The sequence below is a fragment of the Gopherus evgoodei genome, chromosome 17 (genome assembly GCF_007399415.2).
Source record: "Gopherus evgoodei ecotype Sinaloan lineage chromosome 17, rGopEvg1_v1.p, whole genome shotgun sequence".
Taxonomy (NCBI): Eukaryota; Metazoa; Chordata; order Testudines; family Testudinidae; genus Gopherus; species Gopherus evgoodei.
This window is the reverse complement of record NC_044338.1, coordinates 18,082,687-18,097,700: the sequence shown is the minus strand read 5'-3', so window position 1 is coordinate 18,097,700 and position 15,014 is coordinate 18,082,687. Positions and strand designations below refer to the sequence as shown.

General features: G+C 43.4%; 1 protein-coding gene across 3 annotated transcripts in view; it reads right to left on the bottom strand.

Annotated features, from left to right (window-relative positions):
- Positions 1-2,360: 2,360 nt before the first annotated feature.
- Positions 2,361-15,014, bottom strand: part of COL26A1 (collagen type XXVI alpha 1 chain) — a 216,864-nt gene continuing 204,210 nt past the window's right edge. For all 3 annotated transcript variants that reach the window (XM_030536947.1, XM_030536949.1, XM_030536948.1), the window contains 3 exons: positions 13,162-13,206; positions 11,964-12,048; positions 2,361-7,958 (listed from right to left, as the gene is read on the bottom strand). In XM_030536947.1, coding sequence (XP_030392807.1) covers positions 7,783-7,958; positions 11,964-12,048; positions 13,162-13,206 — 306 coding nt within the window. In that variant the 3' untranslated portion in view covers positions 2,361-7,782. The remainder of the gene's footprint in view (positions 7,959-11,963; positions 12,049-13,161; positions 13,207-15,014) is intronic.

The following is a 15,014-nucleotide window of genomic DNA, read 5'->3' as shown; positions in this document are numbered from 1 at the left end:
CTGTGGGCCTGATTCTGAGTCACTCTGGACTAGATCCACAAAGGGAATTAAACATGTAACTGCCACATTAGTCACCTAAATCCAAAATTTTAGATCCTCAGCTTCCCCTGCCTCTCCTCCCCCAGCTGCCACCTAACCCTGTAGGTGCCTAAATTTCTGCCACACTGAACATATGTGAAGTCCCAGTGGGATCCTTAAACTAGGCATTCCCTTGCTTATCTGGCCTGCTCATAGGACACCTACTGGATCAGGCCTAGCACAAAATGGAGATGATGGTGGTGCCAGTGGACCCCTTTATCACTCTTAGCCCAGCAGCTACAGCACTTACCCAGGATGCAGGAGACCCTCTACCTGATGGTAGATTCTGAGAATTGGAATGCCTAAGTCCCTCTTGTGAGTATCACCCTTAGTCTTTCTCTTCCCCATCTGTAACATGGGGATAACATGTAACAAAAGGATGGAGCTCAGCTGTTCTCAGTGGTGGCAGATAACAGAACAAGGCGCAATGGTCTCAAATTGCAGTGGGGGAGGTTTAGGTTAGATATTGGGAAAACTTTTTCACTAGGAGGGTGGTGAAGCACTGGAATGGGTTACCTAGGGAGGTGGTGGAATCTCCATCCTTAGAGGTTTTTAAGGTCAGGCTTGACAAAGCCCTGGCTGGGGTGATTTAGTTGGGGATTGGTCCTGCTTTGAGCAGGCGGTTGGACTAGATGATCTCCTGAGGTCCCTTCCAACTCTGATATTCTATGATAATAGCACTGTGCTGCCTCACAGGCCTGTCGCAAGGATTAAGAGTCTAAGGGTATGTCTACACTGCATTAAAACACCCAGTGAGGCAGGAGGGTCCCAGAGTCCAGGCTCCAGATCAAGCTCAAATGTCTACACTGCAATTTGATAGTCCCACAAGCCCAAGTCAGCTGACCCAGGCCAGCTGTGTTACATTGCAGTGTAGACATACCCTGGTGACACTAGCTACTACAGTAAGTGAGACAGCCACATAAGTGCTGCATGAGCAGGGGCTGTTACATCAGGCAGCCTTGAACATGTCCTTATCGGTGTTGCAAGGAAGAATGTGATGAGGTGGAGGCCTTGAGTTTGGGTTCATTTCACATTTTCCTTTGTTTACATGATGTGCTCGGCCTTAGCTGCAGGACAGGGCTCTCGAAAGCTGCAATGTAATCATGCCGGCATGAGGCCAGGAAACCCTCCGATTTGCTGTTTTGAATGTGGGTGAATGGCTGGAGAGAGAGGAATGACAAGCCTCCAGGATTGTCCTGGAGTCTCCAGGAATTAGATTGTCATGTGATGAATCCTCCAGGAATACGGCCAACCAAAACTGGCAGCCGTGTCTGGACAACAAGATGTAAACACGGCCAGCCCCGCTCCCACCAGCATAAATGAAGAGTAACTCCACTGAAATCAATGACCCAGAACCTTCACTCTAGCCAAAGTCCACAGAGTGCAGAGCAAGAGGGAGAGAGACCATGGAGAATTTTACACTCTCCAAAGCCCGGTGTCAGCTGAGTGCTAGTGCCACTTGGGCACAAGGTCTCCAACAGGCTGATACCGTAGCCAGGAAGTGGTGGGGTTTGTGTGGCTTCCCTTGGCCACACTCTGTATTTCAGCAGCAGGGAGGGCAAGAGGTGTCGGAATAGCTGTGTCACCTGTACACCACGGGAGGATTCTGCTACACTGGGGTGCTCTGGTCACTGGCTGTGCTGGGGTTAGGGCTGCTTTGCGCCCATAGTCAATATGGGATTGGGCAAGTCAAGTTTACACAGGTGAAGTGGGTGCTGTCTATATGAATGACTTGGCTGGAGAAGTACACAATAGAGCATAGCCCTGTTCAGTTAGCAGAGCTGCAAATAGAGAGGGGAGAGTGAGAATATTTTTTTCTCTTTGCAATAGCTGTGATATGGGCATAATCTGCTCCCTTCCGGAGACAGAACATTTTGCTCTCCAACATTATTTGTACAAGCCGCAGGGATGTTGTATCTGACTGGGATGATTTCGCATCATCCAGAGAGGGGGTTAACTGCGTCTGAGGCAAAGAAATCACTCCAACCTACCTTTAGTTACCAAGGGCCTCCATGAAAACCACACTGTGACACTGCTACTAAAGGTGACACGTGGAATCTGCAAATTTGTCATCTTGATCCCAGTCAAGAAACTGAGAACTGGGCTGAGTCCCTCATTCATGTCCCTGTTACAAGGAGACAGAGGTTCTTATAACCTTGTACAATACTACTAAAGGCAGTGAAAGAAAGTGAAGGTGGCAAGAGAGAGAGATTTAGGCCTTTGGGAAGAGAATCTGTCTGAATCAGCCAAAGACCTCGAAATACAGGCTACAACATGCCATGTTCACTTACAGTATGTTTATTTCTCAGTGCATTACATGAAAGGTCTTTGGTATTTGTGGGCTCTTGAATACTGTTCCCACTCTGCTCTGTTTAGGAAAAAAAATGCTGAATACAAAACATTCCAAATACAGAGAAATAGATACCATGAACAAGAATATAGCAATATGAAAACAGAGACGTAACCATGCAAGATCTGGAGCTAACAGGTTGGGTTTTTTTTTTTATTTTGTCCTTTAGTGAAGTCTGATGACAAATGTTGGAGCCTGTCAGGAATGAGTTCATCATGTCAGAGGAGATTTGTTATTGTTCTGTTAAAAATTACACACAATTGCAAGATACTGTATCTAACTTCACTCTAAAAGATAAAATGATTGTAGAACTTATTACAATTAGGGAAGCTGGGACCCCTTATGCACACACAACACACGGCTATAAATAAAAAAAATACTGTGTAAAATGTGAAAAAAGTTAACATTTTCTTCTATGATTGGGAATGTGTTTCATGGACATTTATAGCACCTTTGATTCACTTGATTTCAGAATAAGTAGTTTAATTCCCCCCCTGCCCCCTACAGAGCTGGAGCAGAATGGAATGTAATCTTGAGTAATACAGAGGTCATAATTGTGGACTAAAAGGGATTTCCAATTAGTCAATCAAGAACCTACCTTCATGTAATCATAGAATTAGTTTGTCTGTCTTTCTGAAGCCATAAGTGTGGTGGATTGGTTTCTGCTTTAACAAAGTTTATTCTATAGATTGGATCTGGGATTTTGGTTCAGTGCCAAAGTTTGTGAGCCAGATCTAGTGTAAATAGTGATAGTTTCACTGGACCTGTCCCAATTTACACTAACTGAAGATCTGGATCTGAGCATGTGGTCTATTCTTGCTCCCATTAATGTCAAGAGCCCTGTGGACATCAGTGGAAGCAGGATATGACCCTTATCTCTAACTTATTCCTATTTTTCTGCATTGCTGTCAAGTCTTTAGAACCAATGCATATTGGATATTCTGGAGTGAAACATTCTCTGTTTCTCAGGAGGGTACCAGAGCACTAGTGAAAGTTGGGGTGCATAAACTATAATGTATTATACTGTGCAATATGCAGCCATTGCTTTTGGTTAGCTCAAGGCAAGGAAAATTGTTTTTCTACTAACAGAACCAATCCAAGTTGAAAAGTATTGGAGTTTAGAGAAGTACTTTAAAAATCCCAAAGAATTCTTAACAAAGGCAAAAGAACACACTATGGTATTGCACAGTATGTATGTAAGATAAAGCACTAACATTTCAATTAAAGTATACTTCTAAATGAGCACGCATTTGAAATATGTCTACCCCCTAAATTACACAGAGATGGTAAAATGCATATGCCCAGGCTAAAATGAATCTTAGTATCCGGGCTAAGATGGAAAATGTGGTTGGAGTGGTTTATTTAGACACAAATATCATTCATGTCAACACATGAGGTTATGTTCACCTTTATAACTTTTTTTTTTTTAAACTAAGACTGCAACACAATGTGGTCTAACTGACTTACTCGTGAGGAATGAAACTCTAGTCCAGTGACAATGTCCACACTATATGGTCCTATCGTTACCCAGATTAAAGATACAGTACCACATTAAGAGAGAGATGTGGCTTAAAGCCTGGTCTTCACTGGGGGGGAGCGGGGGGACGGGACCGCGGTGTCTTCACTGCGGTGAGTTGACTGCTGCTGCTCCCCCTTCAACTCTGCCTGAGCCTCTCACGGTGCTGGAGTACAGGAGTGGACAGGAGAGCACTCAGGAGATGACTTATCGCATCTAGACTAGACATGATAAATCGAAACCCCCCCCAGATCCATCACTGCCCGCCGATGCGGCAGGTAACGTAGACAAGTCCTTAGCAAAACAAGGAGTGTTGGGAGCAAAGAATTACATAGGTCTTCATAGAAATCTGTGAAAGTTGGTAATTAAAATGATGTTGCAATCTGAACCTAAACCTGCCTTCTGACAATCAGTCTGCTAGGATTAATTGCACATCATTTCAATTAACTTTTTTTCATTTTACTGCTAAGTTGTTCTGAATAATTTAATTAAAACCCAGCACGCTAGTCAAATGCAAACCAACTAAAGGGATTACTCATCAAGCAAATGCAATTGTTTTTTAATTCCCAAATACTAAGTTGTGGGAACAAAAACTGTCCCCTTTAACTCATTTGGGGGACTCCAAAATCTCAGGGAACTACTAATTGGACCCACACTGCATAATATCTCTCCCCCTTCCCAAATTATATGCAACAGCCATGGGATTGTCAAAACGGAATATTGATATTTCCCTTTTTAAATATCAGGTTGGAGTATTGTTTGACTTTGCCTCTGGGTCCTGCTATGGCAAAACTCTTTCCTAGTGATCAGATGAAATGCAGCTCAAACCAGCATAAATCTTTTGACCAAACTGTGATTTCTCATCATGTCTCAGGAACCAATTTCCTGAACACTTACTACTAGACAGGAGGGTAGTTAGCATTCTGCCTGGTAATATGTGCAGGATGGGACCCCAGATTATCTATCCACAGAAGTAACCAGGAACCTCTTGTAAATTTCTAACTGCTAGCTGGCTTATAAAAGCATGTTGTAGTCATCAAGTTTTTCCTAAAAGGAAACAGGAGACCAGTCTAAGAACAAAACTAGTGCAAATGTGGCATGGCTGTGTTATAAAACAGCTGTCCCTCAACAAGACTTCATGGTCTAAATTCCCTTTATACAACTTCATTCCACCTCTGTTAGTGAATGGAAGAAAATGTTCACAGGGCTTTTGTTGTTTGTCTACCAGATGTCTTGGTATAGTTGTGTTCTTTGTATTTAGAGTGAGAGATGGCTGCCAGCTATTTCTAAAAGATACTGATCTCATTCAGAATTGTTTATATACACACAGTCGCTGGCTGTACCCTTGGGCCTTCAACTAACATCTCTTCTGAAGGCCTTATTTTATTGTCCTAGAAGTCATACCAGGATGTGACCATTGCTCTTGATCAATACCTTTCTGATATTGATAAACCATTTTATTCTCTCCAGGCTGGGTTACTGCTCCCTGTATCACATCAACGATACAGCTCCCCCAGAATGTAATGTACCACCGGAGACTGAAACATCTGATCTCCTAAAGTGTTGCATTGACTTTAAAGTTCTTTGAAGTCTTTCATGGCTAATGGGAAATAGCACCTGATTGTATTTTGCTTTGTCTCCCTAGCAGTTCTCCACATTTTGGGCTGATTTGACTTGCCCAATGACTACCTTAAATAGATCCAAGCAAGGACGTAACTATACCCTTGACTATGGAATGCAGACTTAGTTGTTATCCCCAGTTCCTAGACTGGGCCCGAATTCAAAAGTATGTTAAGGAAATAATTTTTCTGCAGCTTTTGGTCCTTCAGTGGCTGTTTATATTGTTTAACTATACAGCATGGAGAGATTTCTCTGAGAGGACCACCTTATCAGCTCAAGATGTTGCTTTTTGTTTGTTAGGAACGTATGCTATCAGCCTTCCCCTTCACCTAGGGTTTGTAAAATGGTGGCAGTTGAAAGATGTAAATCCATTCACTTGGGGGGGGGGTTTGAACTATTTGTAGTTAATGATGCAATACTGTCTAGAGGCCTGATATGGATGCTTTGATATAGTTCAGAATCTTTGTAGACAGAGATTGTGTGCACATGTACATACATACCTCTCACTTTTTAAAATTAGTGTTGTTCTAGGCAGTCTGGCTTAGCCTAAGGGGTTCAGGCTCCGGGTAGTTTCACAGCCTACATCCACTGGCAGTGCAAGATTCCAGTTTTCAGCTTTCCACATGCCTCCATCCTGACCTAGGAGGACCACCTTTAGCAGTAAGATGGTACTTTTGTCTCCATGGGCCATTCAGGTCTCTCTGAGGTTGCCAACAAAGGTGCTAATAAATTTCAATGGTAGCATCATGCAGGCTCGTTCCTATCGACATAAAAAAGCTAATACAAACTATGAATTTGCTTAAGCCACCAAATAGAGACACAACATTTGTTCACTAGTGCCCTGGAGAGAATTTGAACCAGTGACTGAACAGTGAAAAATTCTGTAATCTACTATCAGTTGCTTTGCTCATTCAGTCCCGCTATTAATTATTTTATTTTTTTACTTAATTTTTCTTTGTCTAACATTACTTTGTCCAATTTGATTGGACAGCAGGTGTGAAATTTCTGTTCAACCTCTTAACAGTGGAAGTCTGTTTCCCCAACAATAAGAGCTATCGCAAAAAGTAAAATGATTGAGCATCTCGCTGCAAGATCACAAGACAAACCACTGGCAAGAGTCTAATCCTTCTACTGTGTTTTGCCAACATGCCGCCCCCAGATTCAAACCAGTAGGAGATTGTGGATACTTTTAAAAATACCCACACTATAAAGAAAGCTTTATCAATAGTTCCAACTTATGATCTAAAGCTGGGTAAATACTGCAGAACATTTTCAGTGCATATTTGTTCCTAATAAGAGAGTAATTTTTCTTGGCTATGTTCATACCTGTTTTGTATTCACTTTATGCAAACTTTCATACAATTTTGTCTTGCTTGCTATGAATGTTTGCAAAAAGAATGTTGGTCTTGAATATGCACGAAGAGCAAATTTTACATTCTGTAATTATTTATACCAGAAACCTGATAGTAAGCTGTTCATGCAATCAGGGAACAGAAGGAATACCAAAAGGTCTATATGACACCATTCACACAACCAGTCAACACAGCTCAACTCCCTGATTTTAAATTTCAATCAGAAAGCCCAAGAGTAAATGAAATTTGCCAAAGATTTTGAAGAGCCAGCACATCTGAGACAAATCATGATCTGTTGAAAGACACTCCACAAAGAGAGATGAAATTTGTCAAACAAATTATTAGTTCTTAATTTTTCACCCTACTCTTTAAAAAGAAACATTTCCATGGCTTTAGTGGAGTTCTGAAAGGGGTGTCTTCAACTAGAAATTAGTGTGAAAACAAAAAACTTGGTGGCATCTGGTTATTTTTAAACATAATAGTATAATGTTGCTTTGAGCTAGGGTAGACCTGAATGATGTCTGAGCCAGCTATGCAGTCTTTTAAACAAGTAATTTGTGAGGGGGAGGATCAAGCCCTTTGAAGAGGGCTGGTGGGAGGGTATCCATTTCCAGGGATAGTTTTTAAGAATACCTGCCATTTGGTGTACTTTGGGGGAGGGGGAAAGAAGAGAGGAATTGCTCTTCATAAGAACCTTTGAGCTACAGTTAAGACATTCCCTGCAGTAATGGTTTAGCAGTGTCCAGGCAAGGAAACCCTACTGTTAACCCTGCAGCCTCCTACTCACTTCCTTCTGCACACCATGATTAAGCACTAGGATACTGTATCTTTAATCAGTGAATGGGCTTTAGAATGCACAAATGCTCCTATTTCATTCCACTGCTTTTCCTTTTGGCTTTGGTGTCCTCCAGCAGTGAAGCGAGGATCTGATAGGGCTGGTGCCGCTGCTCAGGACCACCACGTTTGATCTTGATGCTCGTTCGTAGAGAGGAGCCTAGGATCACTTCCTGCCCTGAGCCCGGTTCCATGGACGATAAAGAATCTGAAAGGAGATCAAGCCAAGGGAGAGTTTATTTAATAGGAGGAGCAGGGTAAGGAGCAAATGTACAGTGCTGAAGGCCTGAGTGGTACCTATTACAGAGAAAACAAAGTCCCAGCCTCTCTCACACTTCTCCCCTTCCCTTCAATGTCCCCTCTCCCTTCACTTTTCTTTCCACTTAGCTGGTGCACTCCTACCTAAGTCCTCACTTCCCAAAATAAAAAAAGGGAACTAACCTGACCTTTGCCACTATTCCCTTACTCACGTCGCTTGTTTAGCATACCCCTTCCCCTGTTTCTTTGTAGATTGCAAGCTCTTTGGGGAAGGGACTGCCTGCTACTCTTTGTACAGCACCTAGCACAATGGGTCTGTTCTCAGCTGATCCATAATCAACACGACTAATCATAACAGCAGTGCCTTGTGGTCCTTAGTAGTCAGCAGTTATAGAACTGCCAAAGATCATTTAAACATTCATTGAGCAAACATTAAGATTCAACATTCCTAAGGAGTTACTAAGTATCACTACACACGTTATAGATGGGGAAACAAGCACAGAGCGGTGATAGACTAGATGATCTCCTGAGGGCCCTTCCAACCCTGATATTCTATGTGACTTACCCCAGGTCATACAGCTAATTAGCAACCATGGGGAATAAATCCTATCAGTCTGGTCTCCCAGCACCTTAGACACCAGCCTAGGCTTCCTCTTATGGTGAGGAGCCTTTCTACAATGATCCTGCCCCATAAAGCTAGGGCCACAGTCCTCTTCAAATGCTTAGGCACGCAAACCCATAATGCTGACTCTTCAATGTTAATGTCTCTGTTTCTTTTCCTTTTGCACTCAGTAATGGACACTTGTTTGTTCCACTGCCAAGAGCACCGCCTTCCTAGCCAGACCTCCAGCACTGGTCTGCTCACATCAGGCAGTATTTCTAATTCAAGTGAGTACCTCAGTGCATAGGGATTTGTGCTGCGCTAGCTGGAAATAAGCATTGCCAAAATTGGGCTTTTCCTGTGTCCTGCTGTTCTGTTCTGTAGGGCTGGTTAATATGCTCTGATTAGCTCAAGCTTCCATCCTGTTGCATGAGGAAAGGTTTTTGTTGGTATGTTTTGCTTTGTTGCTTGGGTGGTGGTTTTGGCTTCCAGAACCATGTGGATTCTGGCGCTTTGTCTAACAATGATAGCATGCAATTGGCATTTCGGCTTGGGTCTCCTGCACAGAAGTCATGGCAAAAATCTCAGTGCCCATAGCGGGAGCAGGGTGAGATCCTTAGCGCCAGCTGATTAAAATGTGGGGTGGCCTTACAGCTTGGGGGCTGTCTCTGCTCAATAAAAATCAATTTCACTGCAACGGAACCGCTGCATGCAAACATCTTTCTTTGCACTCTGTGGTTGTACTAGTTTAATGAAAGACTCTGGTTTTGACCTTAAACAGTTTCCAGCATTCAACCCAGGGCCAGCTCTAGGTTTTTTGCCACCCTAAACAAAACAAAAAAAACCTCCCGGAATGCTGCCCCTGGAATTGTGCCACCCCAAGCACATGGTTGGTTTGCTGGTGCCTAGAGCTGGTCCAGGTTTAACCTTTTCTTTGGCCTGAAAGGGTGGACAAGAAGGGTATATAATACCAATTATTTATAGAAATAGGTTAGTTAGTTGTCTTGGGGGAGGGGGAGGGTGGCAGCCTTTAATTGATGCAGGGTCTATTTTGTGCTGTATTTATGTTTTTAAATTATATATAAACAGAGACAGACAAAGTTTGGAAATTAAATATAAATACAATTCCTAGATTGGTAAATCACCCTTTAACTGACACTATTACACTGCTATAAAATCTGTGTGTAGTAGACCAAGCCAAAAAGTGAATCAATTCACTAAACTCGCTGTGCCCAGTTTTCCATTGTCCTGTACCTTCAAGTCATTTACACCAATGCCAAGTGGGTGTTAATGCTGCCACTCCCTTTTTATAGTACTTTACACTAGTATAAATGGATGCATAAGGTAAAGGGCACTGCAGAGTCACACCCAAAGCAAAGTACTTGGAGCTTTAAACTGCCTGCGTATTCTTCAAAAGGAAAGTGGCCGTACAAAGCATGCTGGATTTTGCTAGTGCAGGCCTATGCAAGTCATGAGGTGATGCTATCACTGGTAATGCTGAGGTTGCCAAGTGCTCATGTTCTAGCCATGCTGTAAATATTGTTCAAATTCCTTCTCTCACTGAACTATCAAGTACATTTCCCAGGGCACTGACCAGCTGGGAGGGAGAGTAACTATTCCTGCTGTCGGATTGGCTTAGAACATCTTAATCTTAATGTCCTCAGCTTTAAGGCAGTGGTGTATCAAATTAATTTTAAATCTTACGATGTTGAGAGAATAACAGGCCTATATAAAGCCCTACATTTTCTGGCTATCTTCTTGACATTGTGTGGCCCCAGGAAGAGCATGAACGTCGAGACAGTGGATTTCCTCCCACATAATCTCTTGCTCACCTCCCTGGTGACTGAACCCTACATTCCCCCTCCCCTGTTTTCTTAGTTCTTTGTATTATGATTGCACCTAGAGGTTCTAATTACAGGGCCCTGACTGTGCTATTCAAACACAGAGTGGAAAACAGTCCCTGCCCGGAAGAGTTTACAATCTAAGACAAGATGCCAAAAATGTGAGTAACAAGTCAGTAGGAATAGGGGTGGGGAGAACAAGGCAAATAAGCACTTTTGGAAATTTAACACACCAATGTATTCAAGTCCTATTTTAGAAAGTGACAGGGATTTAGCAGCCTGAATTTCCTTGACTTTCAGTAAGACACATGCTTTACACACCTAAGTCACTTTGGTACATTTGAAATTTTCACAGAAGCCATATAACTATCAGAAGTCCCCACTGGCTGTTATCTGTTGCCAGTTTCACACAGACAGCCCTGAGGGAGTGGATCTTGCAGAGAGATTTGAAAGAGGGCAAAGCAGTGCCATGCTTTATGGACAATGCGAGGACAAGGGTGCCAGCAGCACTGAAGGAAGTAAATGGTGCTTGGCCAAGAAGCATTTGTGTTGGTGCCAAAAGCCCCAACCAACCTCTCAAAAGGCACAGAGAGAACATAATCGTGAACAGATCCAAAACATTTCCCCCTTGCTCTGACCATTTCTGTAGGAAAAAATTATGCAGAGCAAGCATGGATCTGTCAAGGCATTGAGCCTCTACCCCAAACCAAGTGATTTCTCTTTGTTACATCAGCAGCAGAGAAAACTCTGATGTGTGAGAATCAGAAAACCCACTTTCCTCTGACAAAAGGCCTGTGGCACTCTTAGTTGGAGCCATTTCCCTCCCCAAATCACTCAGAATATTGAGTGCTTCATTTTGAATAGTAGGAACACATGAGCCACTAAGTCTCATGTTTCCACAAATCCGTGTTCTCTGAATTTTAATCAGGGGAGCTGCCTGGATTATGGATTTGCAGGCCTGGCCCATTCTAGGGTCCATCAGACCTGACGAATACTAAAAAGGCTAGCTCCTCAGCTGTTCTCAGTGAACATAGCTCCACTGAGGTCAGGGGACTATGACGATTGACAGCAGCTGAGGCTCTGGTCCAAAGACTCTGCAATGAGAATATTTTTGTAGCGGTTACACGAAGCAGAACACAATACGGCTTGATCTGCTGCTGAGCTAGGTCTGTACTACCGATTGTAATACAAATGTGTCAGTGGGGCGTACTGTGCACTAGTGTAAAGACAGAGTAACTCCAGTGAAGCTGGTAGCTGCAGGTGCTCACTGTGTAAAACTCAACCACTTTAGTCACCTCATTATGGATTTAGGAGCCTAACTTTAGGCACCTACTTTTAAAAATCGGCTACTGTGCTGAAGCAGCCCTAGCATCCAACAGCTCATTGAGAGAGCAGGTGAAAAGAAGTCATATATTCTAGGAGTATAGAACTAGCCAATTCTAGAGCTGTTAGAGGGATGTCACTCTGTTCCCACACTAACTTCTCCAGAAAAGCAATGTTTAGTCACACTCACCATGAATTCCTATCATATGTTCTAGAATTAACACTCTTTCAGCTAAAATCTTCAGGGCTTCTCGAAGTTGTTGAACTCCTTCTCCCTGCAAGAAGGAAAACACAAAACATCTGTGTGTGTCTACAGCATAGATTATTTAAGGCTACAATGCTAATGTTGCCCCTGAAACTGTTAATGATTTCATAAAACAAAACCAGGTTGCAAATCTGTGGAGAATAGGGAGATGTCTCTATAAACATCCAAAGGAAAGGCAAAAAGCCTCAATTATAAACCCAAATTCTGGCATCTCCAAAATTTTAGAGGGGATTGGAGCCAGATCCAAAATTTTCAGCTGGCTCCTATTTGCATAATGGGCCAAACCAATAGCCATGCAAATCTGAACACTGTCAAACTGTGAGGCTTGGATTCAAACTACGTGGCTTGTGCCCATTTCCACAGTCCACTGCACTATTTACTTTACAATTAAAGTATTCCTTGCTAAGCAGATCTGACATTTGTTCTGAGCATCACTTGGGTGAGCCTGGCTTTCCCTGCACTGATATTGTACCACCAAACTGAAAAATGTCGCAAGAAACCCTTTCGCTGCTATTTTGTGAAATTATCTCGGTAGTGGCGTGGGTTTGGGGAAGAGTGTTGCCTCTTCCTTACTGGGTCCCAAATATCTTACTCTTTAATGGCAAAGCAAAGGATCATCAGGCGCATGCTGTTGAAAAACAAAATCAGACCTTTTCTAGGGGCCTATTCTACCAGATATGGGATCAGCTAGGTAGGAAGGATGGTCTAGTTGACAAGGCACTGGGCAATGACTCAAGATTCCCAGCCCAGCCACTGCATTTCTTGTCACCTTGGACAAGTCTCTGAATCTACCCTGGACCACAGTTCCCCATCTGTAAAACTGCCCTATCTCACAGGTGTGCTGTAAGGATATATATCATTAACAACTAGGTGCCACTCAGACACTGATCAAGCCAAAAACATTTGGATCCAGATTTTGAACGTGCCCGTGCCCATGGATATTTGAAGGTGAGGTTAATGCCACCTGCATCATCTGCCCTTTTATCTCTGCAATCCCCCCACTCCTCCATTTACGTTACCAGGCATCCTGCACACAGAAAAAAAAACAGGGTATGGTCCTAAGGGGAGTAAACACTCTTTTTACCAATAGACAAACCCAGCAACAGTAAAAGTGTTTTCTTACATCAGCCCCTTTATCTCCTTCTTCACCCTTCTTGCCTGGTTCACCCTAAGATGAGACAAACAGATTTCCATGTAAACGAGGAGATTTGCCATCCAAAGTCATTCAAATCCCCTCCCTCAAAAAAGCCCTATCAGCAGAAAGCAAATTGAAATCACAGTGTATGTCATCTGTTTGTTTAGATGGGGCCAAATTCAGCTCCTGTTGGCTTGGCAAGGGGGGAGGGGGAAAGAGAGTGTCCATCCATTTACACCACAGCTGAACTTGGCCCAGAGCAACTTGAGCTATAATGTTTACATTGCAATGAACCATTGTCTGATTGCTACGGCCAGGGACCTCCACCAAAACCACGTATGAATTGTGAGGCTTTCCCCATAAGCAACGCTTACACTAAAAGCAGTAGGGGGTTAACTATAATCACCTCCAAACATGCACACTTTGCCTCTACGTTCCTTTTTCCAGAAAAATCCATATCCACCAAGCAAGAGTTCCGTTAATTAGCCACATCACCCTCCACTTCTCTGCAAGATGCTCATTACATTTTTACTGAAGAAAGATCCCTAGTTATTGCGACAGTTTGTCTGACATTCCCCTGCTGCCCACTCATCTAATCAGGAAGTGTCTGCATTTCCCAAGCAGCAGATGGCATACACAGAGTAAACCACAAGCTAAATAAAGAGCAATGGAAAGGTCCACGAACTGCTGAGTAAGGTGGCTGAGATGAGAACTTGGCTCCTCAGCAACATTGGGCCTTGTAGACATATTTAAAGCAGAGCAAGACAGTAGTAGAGATGGGAGAGAACCATGTCAGGCAAAACAAGAGCCCTCTGACCTTCCCTGCCCCACAACATTTCCACCCAAACTCAAACTGAACCCAACTCTTGGTTGGATTCGCTCCCTAATATTTTTCGTTTTCACCAGAACTGCACGTGTAACTGTGGTCTTAGCTTGAGAGACGTTGTTCCAGAGGATTCCCAGCCTGTCCAGAAGCTGGTAGTCCCAGAACTACTGGGAGAAAGCCTGTTCTCGAGAGATTTCCTGCTCAGCCTCACAGATAAAGGAGGTTTGGAGAGTTCAGGCTTGCTGGTGGAATTTTGATGGCTTAGCCACAGGGCACATGGTCTGTCCAGAGTTCCAAAGTGAAAGGCAGCTTTATAGTTCTGTCAACAGGATACCTGGTAGGAGGCAGCTCCTGTGGGGCTGCGCTGAATTAGCATGTCCTTCCTGCTTCACTGGCCATGACCCCTTCATGATCATTGCTGCCCACCTGTGCCCCCTCCCTGGCAATAGGAAGGTTTCACCCACCTTGCCACAGCCTCTCTCAACCCTCTTCATGCCAGCAGAATGTTACCAAGCTGGCTTCTGTTCAGCCTGTAAGCACTTTGCAGCAGAGACAGAACAAAAAAGACTGTTTGTACAGCACCTAACACAGAGTTGTGATCCGTGACTGGGTCCACTTCCGCAATACAGATAGTATAGATGCTAGAGCAAATCTGGCCTCATCGGGGTAAAGCAGAGGCGGTACCTGAGATCTATGTTCTGCACAAATCTTTTGCTACCAATTTCTCACTCCTGACAGAAGAACTACGGTTGGTGGAGCACTTCTCTTAACAGGCTCTTTTTGCTAGACTACTAGCCCCACTCCTAGATCCAGCAAAGAGAGAGAGAAGACCTATGAGATCATGCAGTTGAGCTCTTCAACCCCAGGCAGGTACAGGGCATTTTCTACTGCTTTGTCCACTTGACTATAAAGTGCGGCAATAAAATGCAGTGTTTCATTTGCACAGATCTCGGAGATGCTGTCTCCTGACCTGGATGTTGTATTAGCCTCCAGAGAGAACTTGTAGTACCAGTCC